At 45.9% G+C, this 22,210-nt stretch overlaps 1 protein-coding gene across 2 annotated transcripts in view; it reads left to right on the forward strand.

Annotated features, from left to right (window-relative positions):
* LOC8042229 (receptor-mediated endocytosis protein 6 homolog) overlaps nucleotides 1-22,210 on the forward strand; it is a 44,915-nt gene that overhangs the window by 5,758 nt on the left and 16,947 nt on the right. For both annotated transcript variants that reach the window (XM_029990438.3, XM_029990439.3), the window contains exons 3-13: nucleotides 1,188-1,358; nucleotides 3,353-3,592; nucleotides 7,208-7,465; nucleotides 8,035-8,155; nucleotides 9,499-9,626; nucleotides 9,732-9,876; nucleotides 10,360-10,477; nucleotides 13,592-13,746; nucleotides 14,529-14,644; nucleotides 15,271-15,404; nucleotides 18,676-18,971. In XM_029990438.3, coding sequence (XP_029846298.2) covers nucleotides 1,188-1,358; nucleotides 3,353-3,592; nucleotides 7,208-7,465; nucleotides 8,035-8,155; nucleotides 9,499-9,626; nucleotides 9,732-9,876; nucleotides 10,360-10,477; nucleotides 13,592-13,746; nucleotides 14,529-14,644; nucleotides 15,271-15,404; nucleotides 18,676-18,971 — 1,882 coding nt within the window. The remainder of the gene's footprint in view (nucleotides 1-1,187; nucleotides 1,359-3,352; nucleotides 3,593-7,207; nucleotides 7,466-8,034; nucleotides 8,156-9,498; nucleotides 9,627-9,731; nucleotides 9,877-10,359; nucleotides 10,478-13,591; nucleotides 13,747-14,528; nucleotides 14,645-15,270; nucleotides 15,405-18,675; nucleotides 18,972-22,210) is intronic.

Raw genomic sequence — 22,210 nt, forward strand, 5'->3', positions numbered from 1 at the left:
CCGAAAACCGCTGATCGAGAAATGGCCGGTTTAAGTCGCGCCCACTCTCTTCTGCATGGTCATGTGCCGTTTTCTATGGTTTAGACACACAGCCACCAAGGATAATCAAAGTCATGAGTCATCGTAGGCACACAATCAATACTAGAAACAGACAAAAATATGATACCCATTTTTTAGCTGCAAATATGTTGATTGAAGAAAAAATAATAAAAAATTTCACAGTGACATGACTTCTGGTATCTTTCTCTTCCTCTATATTTCTTCTTGCTCCCCAGTCCAGTTTCAGTTGCGGTTTTGAGCAGTTGCATTTTTTTTACTTTATTAAAAATATGTGATGCTGTAGCAAAATATTGATTGGGTAGTCTTCTGACACTATAATAGATTGCCTGACAAAAAATTAAAAAATATTTGGGGGGTGTCAGTGTCCCTTTAACGAAAAGAAACTGTTCTTGTGGGGACCCACATAGTGTTTCAGTCATGTTCCCATACGCAATTGGAAGATATGTTTGTTGACCTAGCAAGTTGCAATTTTTAACGTGAAACATTCTTTGGCTAGGTGTTCGGCATTTCGTGAAGCCCAAATGTGAAGCCTGGATAAAGGTGTGACCACGAGGCTCAACACTCATTGGTTGGCGGGCGAGAGAGAAAAAGTGAGATGCTCGACGCTGATTGGTTAATGGGGAGGTTGTGTGGCCAGGGGTGGAGTGAGGAGGAGAGGTAGGCGAGCTGGGAGAGGAGTAAGATAACCAGGTTTATTATTTCAAGTGTACACATGCCACACATTAAATTATCTGATGAAGAGCACCATGAACATGGGCATCTTTTTGAACAGGCCAGACATGCTGCTAAACGATGACATAAACGTTTGTTATGCTGAAACATTTCACATATTAAATGCAATTGCCTTTAGGTGGCTCTAACAGGGCGCACTCATTTTCTGTTTTTACAGACATAAATTTTGGTCTAGAACTGATAACTAAATGCACCTTCAGGAAAAACTATAACTCACTATCTCAAGATGCCATTTGTAAGTAGTAGGAAAGCATGCTTGGTACTACATAGTACGAACTAGTAACCATATGAGGAATAACCTAAAAGGGCTTCAGAATCTGAAGGGCAGTAGACATCCTGACAATCTATAGAAAATGTCTCTGCAGGAAAATGACTGCTCCTGTGGTGCAATGCAGGTCTTGGTGGACGACGACCTGTATCTGGATATTGACCCCAGCAAAGCAGTGGTGCGCTTCCCAGCCGAGGAACGCCTGCGGCACTTTGGATCCAGGGATTCTGCTGACTATGCACGGCGCCTGGGCGCCTACCGCAGCTGGACCCTGGAGCGCCTAGCCAGGCTCGCACAGGTCTCTGGCTCTTGTCTTTTTCCTCTTTTCTTGTGGTCTCTGCACTATGGAAAGGGAAGATGGGGACTTGGCCTCAGAACACGGGGGCTCTGCCTGCCCTAACGTTGCCTACGAAGTTTAGCCAATGTTGTGTGATGTGATGGAATATAATGGTAGAATTATGATAAAAGAAGTTATCTGTCTCTGCATCAACTCTGGAGATTGTTTTGTCTACTGAGCTTGTGATCTTGAAGTAGACAGCCCGTTAAGAGGGGACATGGGCCTAAATTTCAAATTTTTTTTTAAATATTAATTTTTTTAAATTTAGGCTTTTCAATTTTATAAATAGATGCCTTGCACGTGACGTCATATGGCACCGTATCAGCCGCCATTGCTCCGTACCAGGTTCCTGTACGGAGCCTTCTGCGGCAAACATTTGGCACCATCGAATCTGCTCTTCTCGGCAAGCCTTGACCAGAAAAACAAATTCAGTGGTGTCAAATGTAGGCTGAAGAATTTACGGGCACGGGAGAATGGTACGGAGCAATGGCGGCTGATGTGACGTCAATGCAAGCCATGTATAATGATACACCCTTAACACCAAATTTGATAAGCATACATCAAATAGTTACATTGATATAAAATATTTTTAACACATTGTGAGCAGTAATAAAGTAAAGGAGTTCAATGTTCGAATGCATTTTTCTCAGTTCCACTTTTTCCTGCAAATTTCATGAGAAGGAATCTTTTGTTCGAAGGTAAAAGTATTCAAATACCACGATCAAGATGTTTCTGGACTGAAATTTACTGGGGATTTGGGCTATCTACGTTACTTTGCTTTAAGTTAAGTCCTCATTGAAAAAGAACTACATATGTTTTCAAAAATTGACATAGGGCAGATATGCATCTCATATTTTGAGGTAATGACTCTTCCTGAAATATTTACATTTGAGTTATAAAAACTAGATAGCCCAAAGTTCCACATCCCCCACTTTATATTCAAGCAGTCAAAGTGGTGTTTAATAGGTTCATTTGCACATCATAGATTTCTTGACAAAGAGTGACATACCTTCTTATGCAGGTACAGTCAAACCTCGTTATAACAAAGTTGAAGGAGCGATCGTAATTATTTCGTTATAACCATTAGTTTGTTATAGCCAATGTCCATTTCTTCCCTATTAGCAAGCAAGGGGAATTATGATTGCTTTGTTATATCCATTAGTTTGTTATATCCCATTTTGTTATAACGAGGTTTTACTGTATGTGAAATTGTCCTAGAGAGCTGAAAGTTTGCACCATACACCTACATCTGATGTTCAATGTCCCCTGCAAATTTCGTTTCAGTCGCTTGCATAGTTCAGAAGTTAAATCTCCAGCCAGTGTCCCCCCTTAAAGCACCTACTTCTAAGGTGTTACACTTGCTTTCTAGGTTTTGTTAGGTTTATCTTTTGGAGGTTAGCAGTCGAATACAGCGCACCACAAACGTCTGAACTTCAATGTGAAAAACAGAAATATATAAGCCTTCTTGTCGTAATGATGATGCAATCTATTCAAATTCCTCGTGCTATGATTATCACGTGGGGAAGTCGAAGACATTGCGTCATCATTGTAATAAGAAGGCATATATATTTCTTTATTACACATCAAAGTTCATTTCTTACTAGCCATTGTTAGTCATCTTCTTGTACGCCGTTTCGCCTTGCGATGGACTGCAAGAATGCCACGAGCCGTCCAAACCAGTCCATTGTCGTACGAGTTTCGCCTGACATTTGGTAGGGGTGCAACAATGCTCAGTGCCTTTAGTCACGTGACATGTTTTGTAGCACTGCACTGTTGGGGATGACTCGTAGTGTCCACTGTGCTTCATTGTAAGGTGAAACAGAGTATAGTTCTCCTTCCTAGATGCTTTCATTATTCTTAGACTATTTGTTTGTTTGAACTATGTAAAATTAAGGAAACAAAGAGGAGTAAAGCAAGAGGAACATCAGCGCTGATCCTGGTGGGGACTTCTGCAGGGTTTTGTGGAGGGGCTGCGCAGTTCGTGGCTGTGGTTCCCCCCGGCGCTGGCCTCCCTGGTACGCCGCCTCCACTCCACGCTCACCCAGGGTGGAGGGGCAGGGGACGACCCACGGGCCGGAGTGGTGTGTGCCGACTTGGTCTTTGCCTTCTTCGTCTGCCCCGCTGTCGTCAGCCCCGAGCTGCACGGCCTGGTCGACACCCACATTAGCGCCATCGCCCGCTTCAACCTCATGCAGGCAAGCCGGCCGTTTCAACGGCAATATTTATTTGTAGCTGGCCATTTCAATGGCAATATTTAATTGTATTCATCTATGAGTGCCCCGTCCTCGACAAAGTGGTTAACCCTACACTCGAAGGGAGCAGCAAAAAGAACAGTTTCTATCTACTCCCACTTTTTTTTGTTAACACAGAATGTGTCACTATATGGCTGGCACCAAATCATGTCCAATTAGGTGCTGCACATTTTTTTTTTTTTTAGTAGAATGTGGGATCATTTGGCTGGCACCTAACTATATATGGTTAGGTGCCAGCAACGGAAGTCGATAAGCTGACTGCCAGCCGGACGCTGACGCAGTGCTCGTCTCCTCGCCGATTGGACACCAGCTCCAACCGAACCTTTTCCTCGAGTGCCTCTGCATTACTCCCAGCGGGGCTAAAACATCACGTGTTCAGACATACGGTGCCGCTCTACTCCGTGAAACGAGCGTGCTCTGGCCATCCCTAGAGAAAGAGCGCAAAAGAAAGCGACAGAAAAGCTGAGAAAAGAAAAAGAGCAGACTCCTTTTGCCGCAACGAGTTGAGATAGTGCCGAGCTTTTGGTTTTTTTTTGCTGTAAGCTAGTACCAGGGCTCTGCTCGGTGCTGCTGCATTCCAATTATTTTGTTTTCTGCACGCTCCGTCTACTGCGTCTCGCAGTAGACGGAGCGTGCAGAAAACAGGCTCTAAGAAAGTTGCATTTACACTGCATCCGCAGAAGGTGGCATTTACAAGTAAGATATCCGGAGCACTCGCGTGCCTACCTTGCACGACGCTCTTTGCGCCATATAATCTCCACATGTGTGCACAGTTTCTCCACGCTAACACATAACAATTTATCTTACCACTGCCTTGGCTACACTATTACGGCAAATGGGCAACTTCCTTTTTAACCAAGTGTACTCTAAAAATGCCTCCGAGAGTAGAGACTGTAGTATGTTGACCTTTTAACTTTGTACAGTTGAAATGCCTGGCCTGTCTCCTGCACTTCTCATGCTTCCTTACTTTTTCCTCCCCTGTCTGTTGCTATTTCTTTTCTTTGTGCCATTCTTCTCCTGTCTCATCACCTGAACTTCTGTCAAGTGATGATGGTAGAAGAAATACTCGTTTTTGCAGATGTACGACATTCTTGGAGGCCTGTCAACGATGCCCACTCATCTTCCCCACTTGACACAATGATAGCCTTATAGCAATCACTTTATGCAGAAAGAGCCAAGCAAATGATACTGCACCGAGCATGCATCAATAGGGCCATAACCTTGGCTCACAGGAGCAAGGCAGTAGTGCACTTGCAGTAGCAGCATAGCAAATTTTACTAGCGAAATCGGTCGATTACAACGTGACGCATCTCTGACTGCCAGAAAACAAACCAGTCAGAGGATTCCTTCAGGTGTCATAGTAAAACCAATATGTGTGGTTTATCTGGAGGGCTGTCAACCCATGGGGTCTCTGGCTCTATAGCCGGCACCCTGTCCTGCCTCTTAAAATGCTTGTGCATTTGTCAGTCAGCACTTGAGTTAACAAATCGTTTGTAGACTGGATATAGGGGCAGCAGTGAAGCCTGCCGTAATATCCCAAGATATAGCCTATAAAATTGTGAGTAAGTCAGGTGAAAATGAAGAGTTGGCTAACTTTCGGTGTGCGATCAATTTAAGTTGAAAAAGTGCTATTTGTAGATCATGTAACTTGCTAAACTTAATATCTCATGAGGGGCAATGAAGCATAGAAAACCGTCCCTCTCAGTCTTCAATGTTTGCTTATCTCCAGCCGTGACTAACAAACCAGATTTTGCCAATGTCACCATTGGCCCCAGGCACTGCATTTAGTAAAAATAAGCTATATTTCGGCGTTTTTGAAAAAATTGCATATCATGCCAAAAAGGGGGTGGATTATCTTTAGGGGATGGGGCACCTCTCAGAACATTACGGTATGTGTAAGGCTGATCTAATGTGACGCCAATACAGGTGTCCAGCACCCTGGAAAACTGGGAAAAACAGGTATTGTCAGGGAAATTTGGCGGATCTGAAAAGATATGGAAAACGTTGAGGAATTTTCGACTCACTTATCATCAGTTAGGGAAACTGAGCTTTCACAGTCAACCTGAGACAGAGGAATATTAAAAAGAAACGGACGGAGCTCACATTTTACAGCGAGCTGTTATGCGCTAGGATCTGGGTAAAACTGCATGCACAGATGTTGACAGAAAACTCCCCATTGGTCGTGGCAAGTATGAATAAATAAAAAAAAGGGGGCAACCAGCGTGAGTCAGCCTTCCTTGGCATTATTAGATAGTGAGTTCCTGATCCCCTGTTACCATCTCTAGGCATCGTCCTTGAGGTCATCCTAGAAGTCATCCTTGAGGTCGTCCTAGATGTCATCTTCGAGCTTGTCCTTTAAGTCGTCCTCGAGGTTGTCCTAGAAGTCGTCCGAGAGGTCGTTCTCGAGATTGTCCTAGAAGTCGTCCTCTAGGCGTTGTCCTCGAGTTCTTCCTAGAAGTTGTCCGAGAGGTCGTCCTAGAAGTCGTCCTTGCAGTCATCCTAGACGTCGTCCTCTACGCATTGTCATTGAGGTCGTCTTCGAGGTCATCCTAGAAGTCGTTCTTGAGGTCGTCCTAGACGTCCTCTAGGCATCGTGCTAGACATCGTAAAAATAACAGCTTCGCTGGTCCTCCATCTTCACGTCAAGTTGAGGGGCTCTACAAATTTTTCTTCATGACAACAAAAGGACGGGTCTGTTGCATGACATGCACTGCAGGTAACTCAGCCGGCAGCATGCCAATGCAAATGTCTGCTTGAAAGTGATGCCTCGGAAGAACCGGGAGATTCAGCCTGAATCACCTCATCTCGAGTGCACACACCAAGATGAACTTCCCCCTTGTCATTGTTGTGTACTTAAGTGGACCGTTTCTTTGTGTGCTGCACATTCACCAAAAAGCTTCATGACGCGAAATCATGTCTTTCATGCTTCCCCCACTCACTCCCTAAATGGATTGTTTCCGCCGGCTGTCCACAGCTTGGTGGTCGAGTTCATTTTTGTCATTTAGGTGAGAACATCTGGAAGTTCGATTTGGGAAGCCGTCGGATAAACCGGTATTTTTACATGAGAAAACTACACTTCAGACTAGTCCTGTCCTTTTCGTAGTTGCTCTGGAAAGTTTTCTGATCACCTCATCGTCATTCATATACCTTTCCTCATCTCGTTTCATCTTGCCAATCTTTTCCTTCTTGTTCTCTTCCCCCCAGTGCAGAGTAGCCTACTAGTAGATTCACATGCTCAGGCTAATCTCTCTGCCTTTTAATCATCCTCTCTCTCTCTCTCTCTCTCTCTCTCTCTCTCAGGAAAGTTTGACAAAGTAGTTGGAGAAAACCTGTGAAAGCCAGGGAATTTGAAAATGTAATTTTTGTAGACGCCCTGCTTTGGTTCCAGTTTATGTAGACTGGAACAGAGGCAGGGTGTCTGTCCCGGCCCCGTCTCTAACAATAGTTGTCGGTCAGACCTCGTCCCAACTTCTTCTTCGGCCCGGTGCCGGTCTTTCGCGTGCCGTCTCCATGTTCTTCCATCCCGACACTGTTTCTGGCCTCCTTTGGTGTCGACAGGTGGCCCAGATCATCCAGATGCTGGCCCTGGCGCGCTGGGAGCGTCCCGACCCCCGGCTGGCTGACCTATACGACCGGTTCCCCAGGGACTGCGTCTCGTCCCTGCTGGACTCCCTGCTGGGGGAGGCGGCACCGTCCGGCCCCTCCTCCTGCTCCTCCTCCCAAGGAGCGGCCTCTTCTGAGGCTGGCTCCTCCCACCAGCAGGGGGAGCTCGCGCGGGCCGCCTTCCTCGCCACGGAGGCGGAACTTGCGACATTGGTGGGTCTTTATGCTCCTCTCACGGTGGGGGCGAGATGGGGAGCACATTTTGCGGGTGCCAGTGGCTTACATTGGTTTGGAGTCTATGGGGCTACTGGTGGGTTTCTTGTTCTTTGCGTAATGAGGTGCCGGTGGCTCACGTCTTTTTTTTTTTGCGTAGTGCAGGTTGTTAGTACTAGAGATGCTTGAATATTTTTTTAAAAGAGTTGGAGGGATGTCTTTTGTTGTAGAATTGCCCGAGACTGCAGCGACGACAGGAAGAAGGAAAACACTACTATTTGTATTTTGAAGGGAGTATTTTTTTAGCACAAAAAGTAAATATTGCTGTCTTGTACTTTGCTGCAAATTCATTCTTATTATCTGTGGCATCTTAATCTCTTTAAGTTTGACTTTTTTTTTATAGAGGGCAACAGAATTTGTGTAACAGTGTGATCTGTCTTTTTCATCCCAGTCAGATGCCTCGTTTGTGATGAAAATTGATTTCACTGTAGTTAGATGTCTCATGAGTATTTTATAAAATAGTTGGTTGACTGAAATGTTTCTGCTTGGTCCCTGCTCGTTGCAAACAGGTGTCCTTCTTGCGGGGAGTTACCTGGCCGGCGGAGGAGTGTTCCCAGCAGAAAGTCCTCGAGTCACTCCTGGGGCCTTTGCCACCCCCGACGGATGCCCCAAAGAGGGTCCCAACCAAAGGTGGGTCAGTCTTCTTCACTTACCGAGAGATGTGTCGGAGCGCTGCCTAATAGTTTGGAGGCTCACTCACAAACGTCAGCGAGACATTAGTGAGTGTACAGCTCTGTGTTGACTCCAATTACTAAGTAGCCCGACGGGTGGGTTGTATTCTCAGTATTCCTCCTGTCAAATGACCCAGGATTTATGGAGAACACTAAGAACGGTGGATGCGCTCACCTTATCATTATAAAAGATATGAAGTAAATAGTATACCGTATTTATTCAAATAGAAGTCAACCTTTTTCTTTTTTTTTTTTTTCGGAAATGTTAAGGGTTGACCTATAATCGTGACCAAAGAATTTTGACCTACATTCACGACCAAAATTTGAAACCCTACCGAGGGCTATCAATGGAGCTATCAATCACCTAGCCGGTGCCACCGTAGAGCTGTGCGGTGTCTTGTTTGAAAAAGTTTTTGATGCACAATAACAGCCGAAACAGCAGCAGCCGACAGCCCTTGGCCGCCGGCCACGGCTCGCACACATCCCTCGAGCGTCGGTTTCGCCATCACGCCTGTAGCGTTCGCCTCGCTGGGCAAGGGGCAAGGGGGAAGGGGAGGGAGAGGAACGCGATGCACCATGCACTTTGCCCTCCATCCCTCTCTCCCTCGCAAGCGCGCACAAAAAAGAAAAACGGAGGTACTTTTGTTTGTTTGTTTTTTTCGGCGGCTCGCGTGTTGCTCACGGGACTCACAGCGTTGCTCGCGTTTTTGTATTTGCTCTTTTGTCACTTCGCCCGCCTCCACCTTCTTTCATTTCTCCTTGTCGTCATTTTACAAAGGCGTCAGTAAGGTATTGTTGTGAAATTGCGAGGATGTCTTGTTTACCAAGCTGACGAAGCTTCGGATGAGGATGACATGTCTGGAAGTTCTGACGATGACTAAGTTTTTGACATCGCCCTGTGATTTAGCTGAGAGCGCTGTAAATAAAGGTTTGTTTCTTTCTTTTGCCCTAACTTTCCCCTGTTCCTTAAAAAAAAAAAAAAAAGTCGACCTATATTTGAATTAATTTTTTTTATTGTCGGTGGGCTCAATAAATAGGGGTCGACCTATTTTCATGGTCGACCTATTTTTGGGTAAATACGGTAAGTAAGACATCGACGAATGCGTTATTCATTTTAGAATTTTGCTTTAGAACAGTTACTACTGCATACGCCAGCTCATGCAACACGTGTGAATATGTTTGCAGCATATGCCTTGGCGCTTGGGCAGTTTAGCAAAAGGTCTACGGGCAGTTCGGAACATGACCGTCTCATGGCCGTAAGGTATTGCCTGCCTAGAAAAGCCACTCCTGTCTCACTCGCAGTGTCCACACCGAAGAAAGGAGACGGTGAAGATGATTCTGGAGCTTGCGAATCCCAGCCCGAAGAAGTGCTCGTGATTCCTATGCCAGACTTCAACTTCGAATGTCCGGGCATGTTGAGCGAGGACAAGGTATGTTGCGCCGCTTGGACATATGATTGCCTTTGGCAACGGCCCGCTTTCGACGAAGCCTCCTCTAACGGATATCTGTCTGTGGTCGTTCACCGCGGACCGCAGGTCCTCAGCTTGGAGCAGCAGAAGCGCCAGACACGGGTGCGGATGAACGTCGAACGGGCCGTGGCGGATGCCTGCGACGGTGGCGGCGTAGAGACGATTGAGAAACGCACAAGGTTCTCCCTCTCCCAGGACCAGGAGTCCATCGGTAACGGAGGGGTCTCAGAGACGTCGGTGTCTTGGACAGCAGTAACGATGGGGCTCATACAGGGCGTTCAGACGTTTTACCTTCAATTGGCACGGCGATTTTCGACAGTCACCAACAGGATGAGAATGGGAAAGTGTCTCTTTTGGATGCCTGCCCTCGGGCACACGCTTGTTTCCTTCCGGCACGCTTTGGCCGTCCGTGCACGCTCGAGGGTCACGAAGCGTCGCGGAAAGTAGAAAGAAGCCTGCGCCAGAGGCAGGGCAGTCGAAAGACCTTCCTGTTGCTCCCGTCACGTTGGCGAGCCTAGGCTCGAACGGCGTCGAAGAGCTGCCGTCGCAAAACGGTGATGTCGGCATGTTGGTGGCCTTTTTTATCAGGATGCCTAAATTAATATTTAGATTTATTGTCCGGTTGCTTTTAAATTAGTGGTCCCAGTCGTTCCTCCGAGTGCCTAATGCCTGCCAAAAACTCTCGGCTACACAGGCACGAGTGACAACTTGGAAGCGGTGTCGGAGGGAGCCTCCAACCATTCCGTGGCATCGTCCTTGGAACTCGAGAACGAAAACGACAACTTTTCGGACATGGTGTCTGCTAATGTCAGGTATGACACAAGATGCGACTTGAGCCTTCTTTTGTGCACGTTTCCAGTTGATGTCCACTGTGTGACACGGCACAAAAACACAACATTGACGTTACTGTACTATACCAATGATACTTTTATAACAAACTTCCAGTTGCGAAAGAAAAAAAATATTAAAACATTGGCAGTGCTCGTTCGCACCAATTGTGTCGCACGTCCTGTAAACTTTGTTCTGCACATCTGTTGCGCTACAGAATTGGTTAAAAAAAATTGGCGTATCACTATAGACTACACTCAATCTCGCCGTAACCTGGCAAACAACGAAGGTGAGCCGCTCAAGACGGGAGGGAGACACGGGACTACTTTATCTCACTAACGGTCCCTTTGTGAAATTGTGAAATGATGCATAGATTATGCATTGTCGCCGTTAGTTGGTTTCAACGCTTCCGGCGTGAAGCCCCTGATTAATTCCGAGTTCATTCTGGGCACTGATCCAGCACTCATGTGGAATGCGTTTCGATCCAAGTACACTCTGAATGGTGACAAAGCGCTCGTGTCCAATGCGTGCTCATTGTGCATAACCAACTAATGGCGGCCGCGCGCAATCTATGCATCATTTCGAAAAGGGTTTATTGCACACAGTGCCACGAGAACTGCTGGCAGGAGAGAGAGAGAAGGGCTGCTTTTGTACGAATTTTGAGTGGCTGGCTAATATTTTAGGGGACAAAGGCGACGTTTGAGGCACGCAAAAGAGGGTCCGAATATGAAGGGAGTTCCTCCTTCCCCACTTCTCCAAATGCTTGGGTTACACTCTCGCCCTTGCACCTTTGTTCAGAACTGTCATGCGTTTCGCCTCCGTCACTCTGATTGGCTCAACGGGGCTGCTGCTTTCGCTCTTTGCAAGCCGCGTTGAAGTGAAGCGTAATACTAATAAGCCAGAAATTTCCTCGGAAATGGGGGTTTTATTGGTCAGCTTTATCTGTAAAGATTTTAAAATTACCTACACTTTTTTTATTTAAAAAAAAATGTTAGAAACTTTTTTTTTTTTCTTTTTATACAGTCAGTTTTGTTGAAATGGGCAGGGAGTTTGCTCAGTGATGGATGCTTGGGTTACGCTCTCGCCCTTGCACCCTTGTTCAGAGCTGCATCGAAATTTCACAGGGTGAATGTGACGCACCAAAGTACACCTTATGGAAAAAATGTTTTTGCTATAGGTTGAGACGCCTAATTTTAATGATTGTTTAATCTTGTGTGGTTAAAAACTGTTCACGACTCTTCCCACTTAAAGGGACCATGAAATGATTTTTTTACTTTTTCCAGATAACTTATACATTAAACCGTCAATGTTCACTGAATGCCGAACAGGCATCCGTTTTCGTCTCGGTTTATTAACTTCTACACAAAAAATTAATGAAATATCGACTTTTTCTTGACCGCAAAACAAGCCGTGACGTACGCTGCTTCCGAAACCGGAAGTTCTCTCGGCAGTTGGAGATGGGAGCGTTAGCGGCGACGAGTTGGGGTGTGCCGGTAGGTTTTACTGCGCCGATGTCACCGACGTATTTTCTGAATCGGCGACTCTCATCGCCGCATCGCAGCTGAGCGAAATTCAATGAGATACGTTGCGCTACAGCGACAGCATGGGACTAGTCCCATACGCCGTTATGCCTGTTGGGAAGTGCAGCGAGTCTTCCGGTGAAGACTCCAGAAGTTAACCCAACTGTCATTGTTGGTAAAAGGCGGCCAGTGTCAGTCGTTTGCAAAGCGACGTAGATGGAAACAAATTGCCGCGGCGTTTTTCGCGGTCTCGGAGATGCAGGAGCGAGCCGACGTTAAAAAAGATACGTTTGAACTACGAGTGTCAGCAAGAGCCACGTAAATACCTGTTCACACTCGGAGCGGACGCGCGCGTTTGATGGAAGTGCTGTATTCGCGCTGTTGGTAAGCGCTTCGGGACCGATCTTTTACGATTGCAACTCGATACTGACGCGACACTCGGCAAAGAAAGGTTGGACCGGTATTGCGCGTATACCTCCCACGAACTGTTACAGCTCGACAGTGACGTGCAGTCTGTCAGAATAAAAATGGCATACCAATAACAAAGTGTACATACCGTGTTACGAAGGTAATCCATACAGCGTTTATTTCAGCTCTATATCACACAAAACAAGAAGAGAGAATTGACGAGGGTCCCTTTTCGACGAGTGTTCCTCAACCCTGCCTGGGAAAAACAAAAGGAAGAGATTGACCTCACCTCTTAACCTAAAATTGAGGTCAGCGATCAAACTATAATACGGGAAGGGTCCACAAGGGTAGCGCGGGCATATTCCATTCAGCACGCCAGCCGGTCGTAGGCAGACAGACGGTCTTGCGACGAAGCAACGCTGCGCCGAGTCGGAGTGCCTGCTAGGCCTATATCATGAGAGCTTCGTAGGAGCGGGATTCGCGGCTGTTGTCGCTCTTCTCGGGTGTTTGTGGATCCAGCGTTCTTGTTCGTCGTGGTCTGTTTTAAGTACATTTTTTTCTTCCTGCTTGAAGTCAGCACGCGCGAGATGAAGACGTAGAAAAATAAACGTTCAGTCAGTCAGAGTTCTGAGAGGAAGGAAACCAAAGGAAATAACCGTTCTGAACTCGGCCCTGCCCTACTGCGCATGCGCAGTGGTTGCTTCGTTTACCACACGATAGATGGCGCTTGGCTCTCAGCATTATCAAATTTGGCAATTTTCGCCACACATCTCTAATTATGCTACAAAATGTGGATCTGAATATTATTTAACAAAACTTTTAGGAAACATTCGCCGGCTATTTATTGTTTACGATCGCGGTGCTGGTGAGGTAGGCTCTTACCCAATAGGCGACCTGGATTTGGCTGACGTGCTCCATTTCCGCGGATGCATCGTAGTGAACAGGCGAAGGAAGGAAGGCGCAAAAGAGTCCAGTTTTCTTTTAAAAGTTCTATAGCAAATAATTTTTTTTGGCTCTTTAGTTTTGTGTTTTTGTGTTTCTTTTCACACCTTTTACGACGTGCGGTGGATGAAATTCGATTTTAAAATCATTTCATGGTCCCTTTAATGTAAAGTTTTTGTGTTTTTGTCTTTCATACTGTGTCCTCCGGGCCCTTGTGTTTGATCGTAGTGGACACGGCACGCCGAACGTGAGTGGAAGGGACACTCCTTCGTCTCAAGTGGAGGAGGAAGAGCCTATGGAGCGCCCACCGACCAATCAGAACCAGGCTGACATCGAGGACAAGTTTGGGAAATTCGAAATCAGTCCTGCAGCACCTGTCCAAGGTATGCTCAACTTATAATTCCTAGGTGTCTGGCTGTTCAAGTAAAACAAACATCGGTACAGGCTCCAAAAAACATTTCATGCAACGACACGTGTAGCACAGGACCATGCTGTTAAAAGGAAGTTTTTGTCACTTGGATTTAGCAGTTCACTTACACGCCACCTTTAAAGGCGTCGGCCCGCCCCCAAGAAATGTCTTTTGAGCCTTTGATAAAGTGCGAAAGTTTGCTTAGCTTCAACTTTGTCCCCAATGTTCCAGATGTACCGTAATATCCCGAGAGATAGCCCACCTAAAATCTATAGCAAATCAGGTGAAAATAAGGCATGGGCTTACTTTCGGTGTACAATCAAGAAAAGTTGAATAAACACTATCTTTAGATCATGTTTTCCTGTCAAACTTGTTATCGCAGTGAGTGACAAGGAAACAAAGACGACCCCACTTCCCTGTCAGCAATGTTCACTTATATTTCGCCATTAGTAACCAGCCGCATTTACGCCGAGGTCATTATTGATCCTAACACCTTACTGGGAATGGGCTGCCTTTCGGCGTAAGAAAATAGCAAATCAAGCCAAAAATAGGGGTGGGTTATCTTTTGGGGTGGAGCGTCTCCTGGGATATTACGGAAAGCAGCAAAATTTGCACCTTAGCGTCATCTGAGATCTGTAAACTCTAGTAATCAGTTTTTCTTTAGTCAGCAGCCGCTCGGCCCAGCCCTAGTGGTTCCGAATGTAAAACACGATTTGCGCATCCGCTTCACTTGGTTTCTCCTCTCTGCCTGACTAGGAGACGAGACCAAGTCCATTGTGAGCGACACATGGAGCACCGACGTGCTGGCCAGCGACTCTGAGATGCTGGACCAAGTGAACCTCACTTCCCGCTTCCAAACTCTGGAGTCTCAGGTGCATGGCTTGCAATACTCTCCCTGTAATGTTGCTTTCCGTTAAGTTTGCAGCTCGGACTGTGGACGTACATAAACAGAAATTTTTTTTTACCGTGATTTGTACAGCTTCCGTGGAACAGAACATTAGTGAAGTAACTGGAAGTAGCTTGGTGCACTTGAGAATCTGAAAGCGTGTAATGAAAAGAACCAGATTCTTGTGCTTTGCTTTTAGATAACTGAAGTAAGTCATTTTCATCTGGACAACTGTTCCCAGTATCCAGATGCTGTCAGAGGATTGTTTTTTATTTTTATTCCACCCAGTGTGATGCTTTAATATATGTAATTTCTTGGATGTTTCGTACGGAAAAGTACACACATAATGCAAACAAAAAAAAATTTTAAAAATTCACTTTTTTTTGTGTGAGGGAGAAAGTCCTTTTTAGAAGTTTGGATGTTAGTTCTTGAGGTGGAGACTATAAACTCTATATAGCAGGCATGTTTATTCTTTGTTACATGATGCTATTGAATGGCATTTTCAGATGTTTATAGAGACATGAGAAAGCTTTTTTTTTAGCTTGAAGCAGGAGTTGAGCTTCAGAGAAGAAATGAGCTTTGCCCTCCTTCCAAGCCTTGTGTTGCCAACAGCTGCAGTCTGCACTGGAGATTGGGGACACGGGCAGCGATGCCTGGAGCACGGACGTGACTGCTTCGGACAATGAACGTCTTCAAGACGTAGACACGGACGACACGGGCAGCCTTGCTCGCTCCGACGACACCAGGTTTGGTCATTTCAACACTATAATACACATTGTACGGCCCTCATTGGGTAACTCCGGTACGTTTGATCAATTTCAAGGTTACGGCTGTTTTTAGCAAAGGAAGTGTCGTTGAATTACAAGGTGTTATTTTCTGTTCGGTGTCTCATGTCGTTGTGTAGATATCTGATCTCGAAGTTTTGTTTCAAGAGTCTATGGCAAAGTTGAAACTACCGATTTGAGAATGATGACAACCCTGGTGATCAGCTGCATGACCATCGTGTGACGCAAAGTTTGTAGTGCAAAACATACGACTGGCCTAGTTGCAAGAGCAGTTCAGATCAGTGAGGTGAGATGCTACGGCTGTTTTACTGCTTTGCTTCGTAGATATCGGACATCTGTAGCAAATAGTAATACATATTTGTAAAGTTGCCGGTCAAAGAGTGAATCCGCCATGATGAACGCATGCTCAGCGCAGGCTCAGAATGAGTCCTCGCTTATCCAGTTCTCCAGACAAGAACTATGATCTTGGTTGTGTGTGATACACGTTGCAGAAGCGTTGCAGAAGCTAATTTTAAGCTCGCGTTGAGCAGAAACAGACTTAACTATGACCGACAGTGAATGTCACCATCCGCACCATGACACGATTCAGCGAGCAGGAAGTCAATACTAATCTTCGTGCGCGATTGCCGAAAGGCACTTACAAACTATGGCCGCTAAAACATAGCATAGGCAGAAATCGTCCGCAGGTGCGGCTGAAAACGCAGCAGAGAAACGGCGAAAGAAGCGGCAGTAGGAACAAATAATCTCCTTGGGTACGAAAATGACATCAGGGTACAAGGTAGCTTGACAAACAGCCAACCCACTGAATGCCTGCTGAAAAGCTGAAGGTAGGGTTTTTCATATTGGTTTTAGAGGGGATTGCAGTTTCCCATTAGTGTAATATTTCGGCAGTGCTCGTATTTAGACCCCGTAAATCGATATCAGTCATTTATTTTAGATTGACTTTTGACCGGAGCTACCCTTTAACTTGGATAACTAAAGCAGCGGATTGTGCAGAATTTTCATTGCTTAACAGGGACACCAAAACAGTTATCTCGGTGTCGCCAAATCCTGCTTAGATGTAACCATTGAAGTTTCTGTTTGCACTTCACACAGTAACTGTTACAGAACACAAAAGGCAAAGTTGAGCAGCGTTAAGCTGCTCGACTCATGGGCAGGAGGAGGTGATGTATTGTTCTTTTGTCAGCTCATACCAATTGTGTTCATGGAACCGCATGCCTGGATTAGCAATGAGCACATTGTTACATTTTGCCACTTTCTGTCGCTGCACTCACTGGCTTCTTGTATGGACTTGAAATATTTTCTGACAGAACGATTATTGTAACTGAAAGCAGGTTTACCGGCGGCGCATATACTCGCTTCCAGTTCCTTAGCCACATTCGTCCGTGACAAATCCATCATTGGTTTGGGTGCCAAGCGCATTGTGGTAAAGTCAGCAAGCCTTTCTGAACGAAAGAAGAGAAATGTTGTCCGCGTTTGTTTTTGATAGTCCAGAGTGACAATTGCAATCCTGGCTCTTCATTTTCTTGTGCTGGTTCTCTGTGAGTATAATGTGGCGTGAACTTGGCATATGACTTCTGATAGGTTTGTTTTAAAAAAAGGTGTCGCAAGGTAACTACTTTGCACTTATTACTCGCAAGTTTACTTGGCCTGCTTTTGTATACAGCTTTCGCTGCTTTATATGGACGAGTTTTCAGCTTCTAGCATTTCTCTTATTTGGCCTATACTCAGCATCAAGCTACTTTGTGCTACGTTGTCACGGCTAGGATTGAATCCGCGGTACTCCAATTCTGTCAAGTCTATTTGCTCGAGCGCATGCAAATGAGATGCAAGACCAACCCACGTGCTTTCGCAACGGCGCAGGGCTACAACACTGTGGAAGCTATGTTAGCTTTGACAGTGTAGCACAAAATGGTTGACACTGGATATAGTTTTCTCTCCCCTTATTCCTGCATTGTTTATAACCAAAAGCATCCCGTCGGCTTTGTTTACAAAAAATGTGTTTTATGTGGCATTTTCTATAGGAAAATTATCATGAACGAGCGTCGTAACAAGCTTCACGAACAAGTGACATGCTGGGTGCGTTAGAGACAAAGATGATGTATTAAGATTGAGCCCTTGGCGGGGCTCGAACCTGGGTCTGTGCTGTGCCAGTGGGATGTTCTAGCCGCTGAGCTATAGCTCAGCTGGTATGGATGGGTTAATGTTTTTATTTCAATGCAAAAGTGCTGGCACAATGGCAGGTTTTTGGATGAAAATAATAAATTAAATGATGATAAATAAATAATAATAAACAAATTAAAAATAAAATAAATGAAAATAAGCAAATTAAAAATAAAATAAATAAAAATCAACGAATACAAACATTGCCACAGTACTTATAATTGTGCATTGATTACACTACATTCCACGTCGCTAGTTGTGTGCAGTGCAGGCGAAGGCAGCGCCAGGTGAGGAGAGAAAGGGCGGGCACTAGGAAGGCAGGACAAGAGGAGAGAGCAATAGAGGGCGAGGGGAGAAAAAGAGAGCACTGGGAACGTTAGAGAGGAAAGGAGGTTTCTTTCCTTCTCCCCATCCTTCCTAGTGCTTCCCTCGCCTGGCGTTGCCTTCACCTGTACTGCACACAACTAGTAACACGAAGTATACTCACAAATTTGGCGTTTCGTCTTGCAGAACCAATTCATTTTATAGTTCATTTATTTACAACACCTGTTTCAAGTGGAATCACCTTCTCACATCTGCGATAGAATTTGTTGATACCAACAATTTTAGAAATGCCGTTAGTAACCTTGATTATTGTAAGGAGCCACTTTTAAAGTGTATAATATTTTGCTCTGTTGTTCTTTTTTATGTAAATATTATATTATAAATCACTCCCCTCTGTAATGCCAATGGCCCTGGAGAAATTGAAAAAAAATTAATAAATAAATGATAAGAAAAATTAATAAGAAATAAAAAGTAAAATTAGATGATCACAAGATTGAAAAATAGTGCGCAATTGACACACGGAGTGGGAGTTTCGGTGGGACACATTTCGTGCCCCCTGGTCTTTGTCCGCACGACCGAGCCCGTATAACTTTTGTTAAGGATCAGGGCTTACCTTTAAGTGGTCTTTATTGTAAAAATGTGAAAAGCGCTCTGTCCATTTGTCATAGTGGGTTAGCAGCTGTCATTGGCTTTTGCAAATTGAATCGTTTGATTATTTATCGAGGCCGTTTCTTAATTGTACCAGGTCGGAGGTGTCCGGGGGCGGGGACGAGGAGCTTGCCTTGCCTCCCGTGCTGGAGCGCCACGCCCACCGCCACGCCCACCACCACCACCACCACCACCACCGACACCACCGGCGGAGCAGCCTCAAGCTGCCTCCGCAGTCGCCCAAGCAGCTGCTCTCCCCCCAGCAGCCCCTGGGGGCACACGGGGGAGGGGACTTTGCCACCACCCTGCTGTCGCCCCTCAGCCCCGGACAGGGGGTGGGGCCCGCCGGAGAGGCCGGTGCTCTGCCGTCCCCACAAAGCCACTCCGCGCAGGGTGAGTTTCAACACGTACCGGTTCAACGAATGCTACGAAGGAACCGCGGGACTCGGGAACGTCATTACAATGTATTGCACCCTGGAACACTCTGTTGCACTGCCACATTGATCTGTCGAAAGACCTTTGATGGAACTAGTCGGTTGTGAATATTAAGTGCTGGAGATCGTCTTAGTAGGGCCACCGAACCGTACGATTGTGTGCACCCGTCCGTAAGCGGCTTGATAGTGCACCTGCCTATTGGTTGAAACCCGCTGTAGGAGGAGCATGTTTGACGAGGGAAGGGGCGGTGCAATAGTCCCTTAATAACATGAACACCTCTGTTCCCCCTAAAAAATTGTTTGTATTATGAGTTGTCCGTAATAACGAGGGGAAAATGCAAGTAGGTATTTACCCGGTTTGTTCTCCTAAACCTCATCTATATAGCGAGGTATCCATATTAACGAAGTCCATTTTAACGGGACATGACTGGACATGCTTTGACGGGTTAGCTGTCATCAGCGCGAGTCATCTGTGCACGTAACGAGCAGGCACTGTGGCACAATATGAAGGAGATGACGAGAGCCCATAACAGCTACATGCATAGGAGGAGCAAGCAAAGCCTCACTCTTGGAGCTATGTAGCATGTGCAATGAGGGGGAAGGCAGCGGCAGTCATTGGAAACACCCCTGTACACTTGGCCTTGGAAACTCGACAGGTAGTATATGCCTAATGCTATTGCATTATATCTTTTTTGTGAGCAGCCAGAGAGAAGCCATTGTTTTATTTTTTCTTAGGTGAAAACATCTTGGTGTTGCAATATGAAAGTAAATCCATGGAACGGGTCTCAGGGAAAATGTGATGAAAATGTGAAATGGAAGTGCTAGATCATCACCTGCATGCATGAGCAGGGGTGCCGTGGCGTGCGTGCATCAGCGTGTGCTTACCCTTCGTCCGTCGCAAATTCTAAATTGTTAATAACAAAAAGTGTGCTCATTGATCTTTTAGGTTCAATGCAAACAAACAAGTGCAGCGCAAAATCACTACAACGCCGGAAAAAAAAAAAAGAAATGACAAAAAGACGTTTTGCACTTGGAAAAGCCTTCAAGTGGACAAAAGAAAATGTATGGACTCCACCAGCATAGTAAAAGAGTGTGTGCTTTGTGCTCACACTTTTTAGGTTAAAGCCTACAAAGCTCTTCAAGCCAAACTTGGGCTCGTATCTAAAAAAAATTTGTCGGGTCGGCACAGAGCTGTGTCTTTACCGGGCCAGGTCGGGCCGGGCTTAGAAATTCCGGCTTGTGCAGGGCTCTTGTACAAGGCACATGCTCGTTGGACCAGTTGTGCGTCTGTCTTTTAACCCATGATTACGCCCCCACCCATGCCCATGCAGAAAGTGCAGGGTCAGGTGATCAAAGGGAGCCAGTTGATTGGAGTAGCAAGCTAAGCATGTAACTTCCACTGCTCTGTCAGCTTAGGGTAAGCGGGGCATAGTACTTCCATAAAAGATCCCAGCAGCATACAAATAGCAGGTGGAAGGCAAAGAAGACAAGCACAAAATTTAACTTTGGTTAATTTAACTTAACACGGTAATCGAGATGTCAAAAGGAAATTTAAATGCATCTGAGTCCTTTGGGTTGAAGACACGGAAAATGCAGTGTGTATTGAGCTCATCCCACCACAAGGACATTTTTGCGGCAACACGAGTGCATGTATAGCGGCTATGACCGTGCTAATCATAGCCGCTCTGGTAGGATATAGGACTACTGTTAGCAAGTTTGTTTCACTACACGCGTGCCCCTCTTGCAGCATGGAGCAGGTTTGTTTCAGCTGGCACTCCACGAGCGGTTGCACTCCACGTGTGCATGCACTCGCTGCACCGAGAAAGTCGAGCTTGCGCCAAAGTGCAATCCTGTCACGCATAGCTGAGGCGAGGAGCGAGAGCAGACGACGGGGGTTCGTCTTCTATGATGTGTCGATTGCGCAATGGAATCGAAAGAAAAAAGAGTAGATTTTCTGCGAGAAATTGCGTCTTGTGGGCGATGGAATCAAATGCAAGCTTGAATTGTGAGCGTCTGATATTTCACGAAGGAAGGGATCTACAAACCGTGCTTTAGTTGCAAGTTTCGAGTTGCGCTGCTGCAGCAACAATGAAATCGGTTGCTATACTCAGTTTCATCTTACATTTAAGCGCAGCGGATGTTACGAGCCATCGGAGCCAATCAGAGGCCGTGTGAGTGTTACATGACCTTAGAGAGGGGGCACAGCAACGCGCGGAAAGCCTATTGCAGGTCACGTCCACAAAACGGGATTGGCTAAGATAGCTCGTAGCATCCACAGCGTCCAGACGTAAGGTGAAACGGGGTATAGACGGGTTCTTCTTTTATATATTAAAGGCTAGCTAACGTCATTCCCCACGTCGCAAGCTGCCGTCACCGTGGCAGCAGGCACCGTTATTATGCATTATGCGGTTCGCACTTCACTCGAAGGCTTTGATTGAGGTCAACCCCTTTCGAAGCAGCTGCAAACCTAATCTTTACTGGAATGTGTGGGAGGGTGTTCCTATTGGTCACACGCACCTTATCGTGCATCATGTGGTTTTGATGCTTGTTTTGTGGTTTTCTTTATTGAAACGGATACTGAGCTGTATGCTGTATGCCTGATTTCAAAGGAGATATGCTGTTTTGCCTTCAATTGTTCGCTGGGTGTTTTTTTATCTTACAACAACGACACAAAAATATCCTTGGCTGGTAGAGGTATACAGCTTCGCTGTAAAATGTTCAGGAGCCAGCTGGCTCTGAAGTATGGCAAAAACCAGCGACGAGACCAGTTGTGCCGTATCTCCGCACCTTATCCCACAATGTTAAGCGCATCGCCAATAAGTTTGATGTGCCCGTTGTTTTCTCTGCACCCCATAAGCTGTCCTGCCTGTGCACCTCTATGAATAAACGCAGTTTCTCTCGAGTGGCCTGTGACGTCAACCACCGCACCCCTTATGTCAGCTGTGCCACAGGAGTTGTCTACTAGATCCCTCTCTCGTGCGGCAGAGTCTACATAGGACACACGGGCAGGTGTATAAACATAAGGGCGAGGGAACTTTCCGTTTCCCTCCGTTCCTCCCCCTCTGGCAACCTCGCAATTCATTGTAGCCGACGCAGCTGTGAGCCAAGTTTCCGTGACATTAGAATTTTAGCCCACCACAGAAACAAAACCTTGAGGGAAATTGATGAAGCGTTTTTTTATATCTGTGAAAGGAGACG

Source organism: Ixodes scapularis, unplaced genomic scaffold (genome assembly GCF_016920785.2).
Source record: "Ixodes scapularis isolate PalLabHiFi unplaced genomic scaffold, ASM1692078v2 PGA_scaffold3__209_contigs__length_174095766, whole genome shotgun sequence".
Lineage (NCBI taxonomy): Eukaryota > Metazoa > Arthropoda > Arachnida > Ixodida > Ixodidae > Ixodes > Ixodes scapularis.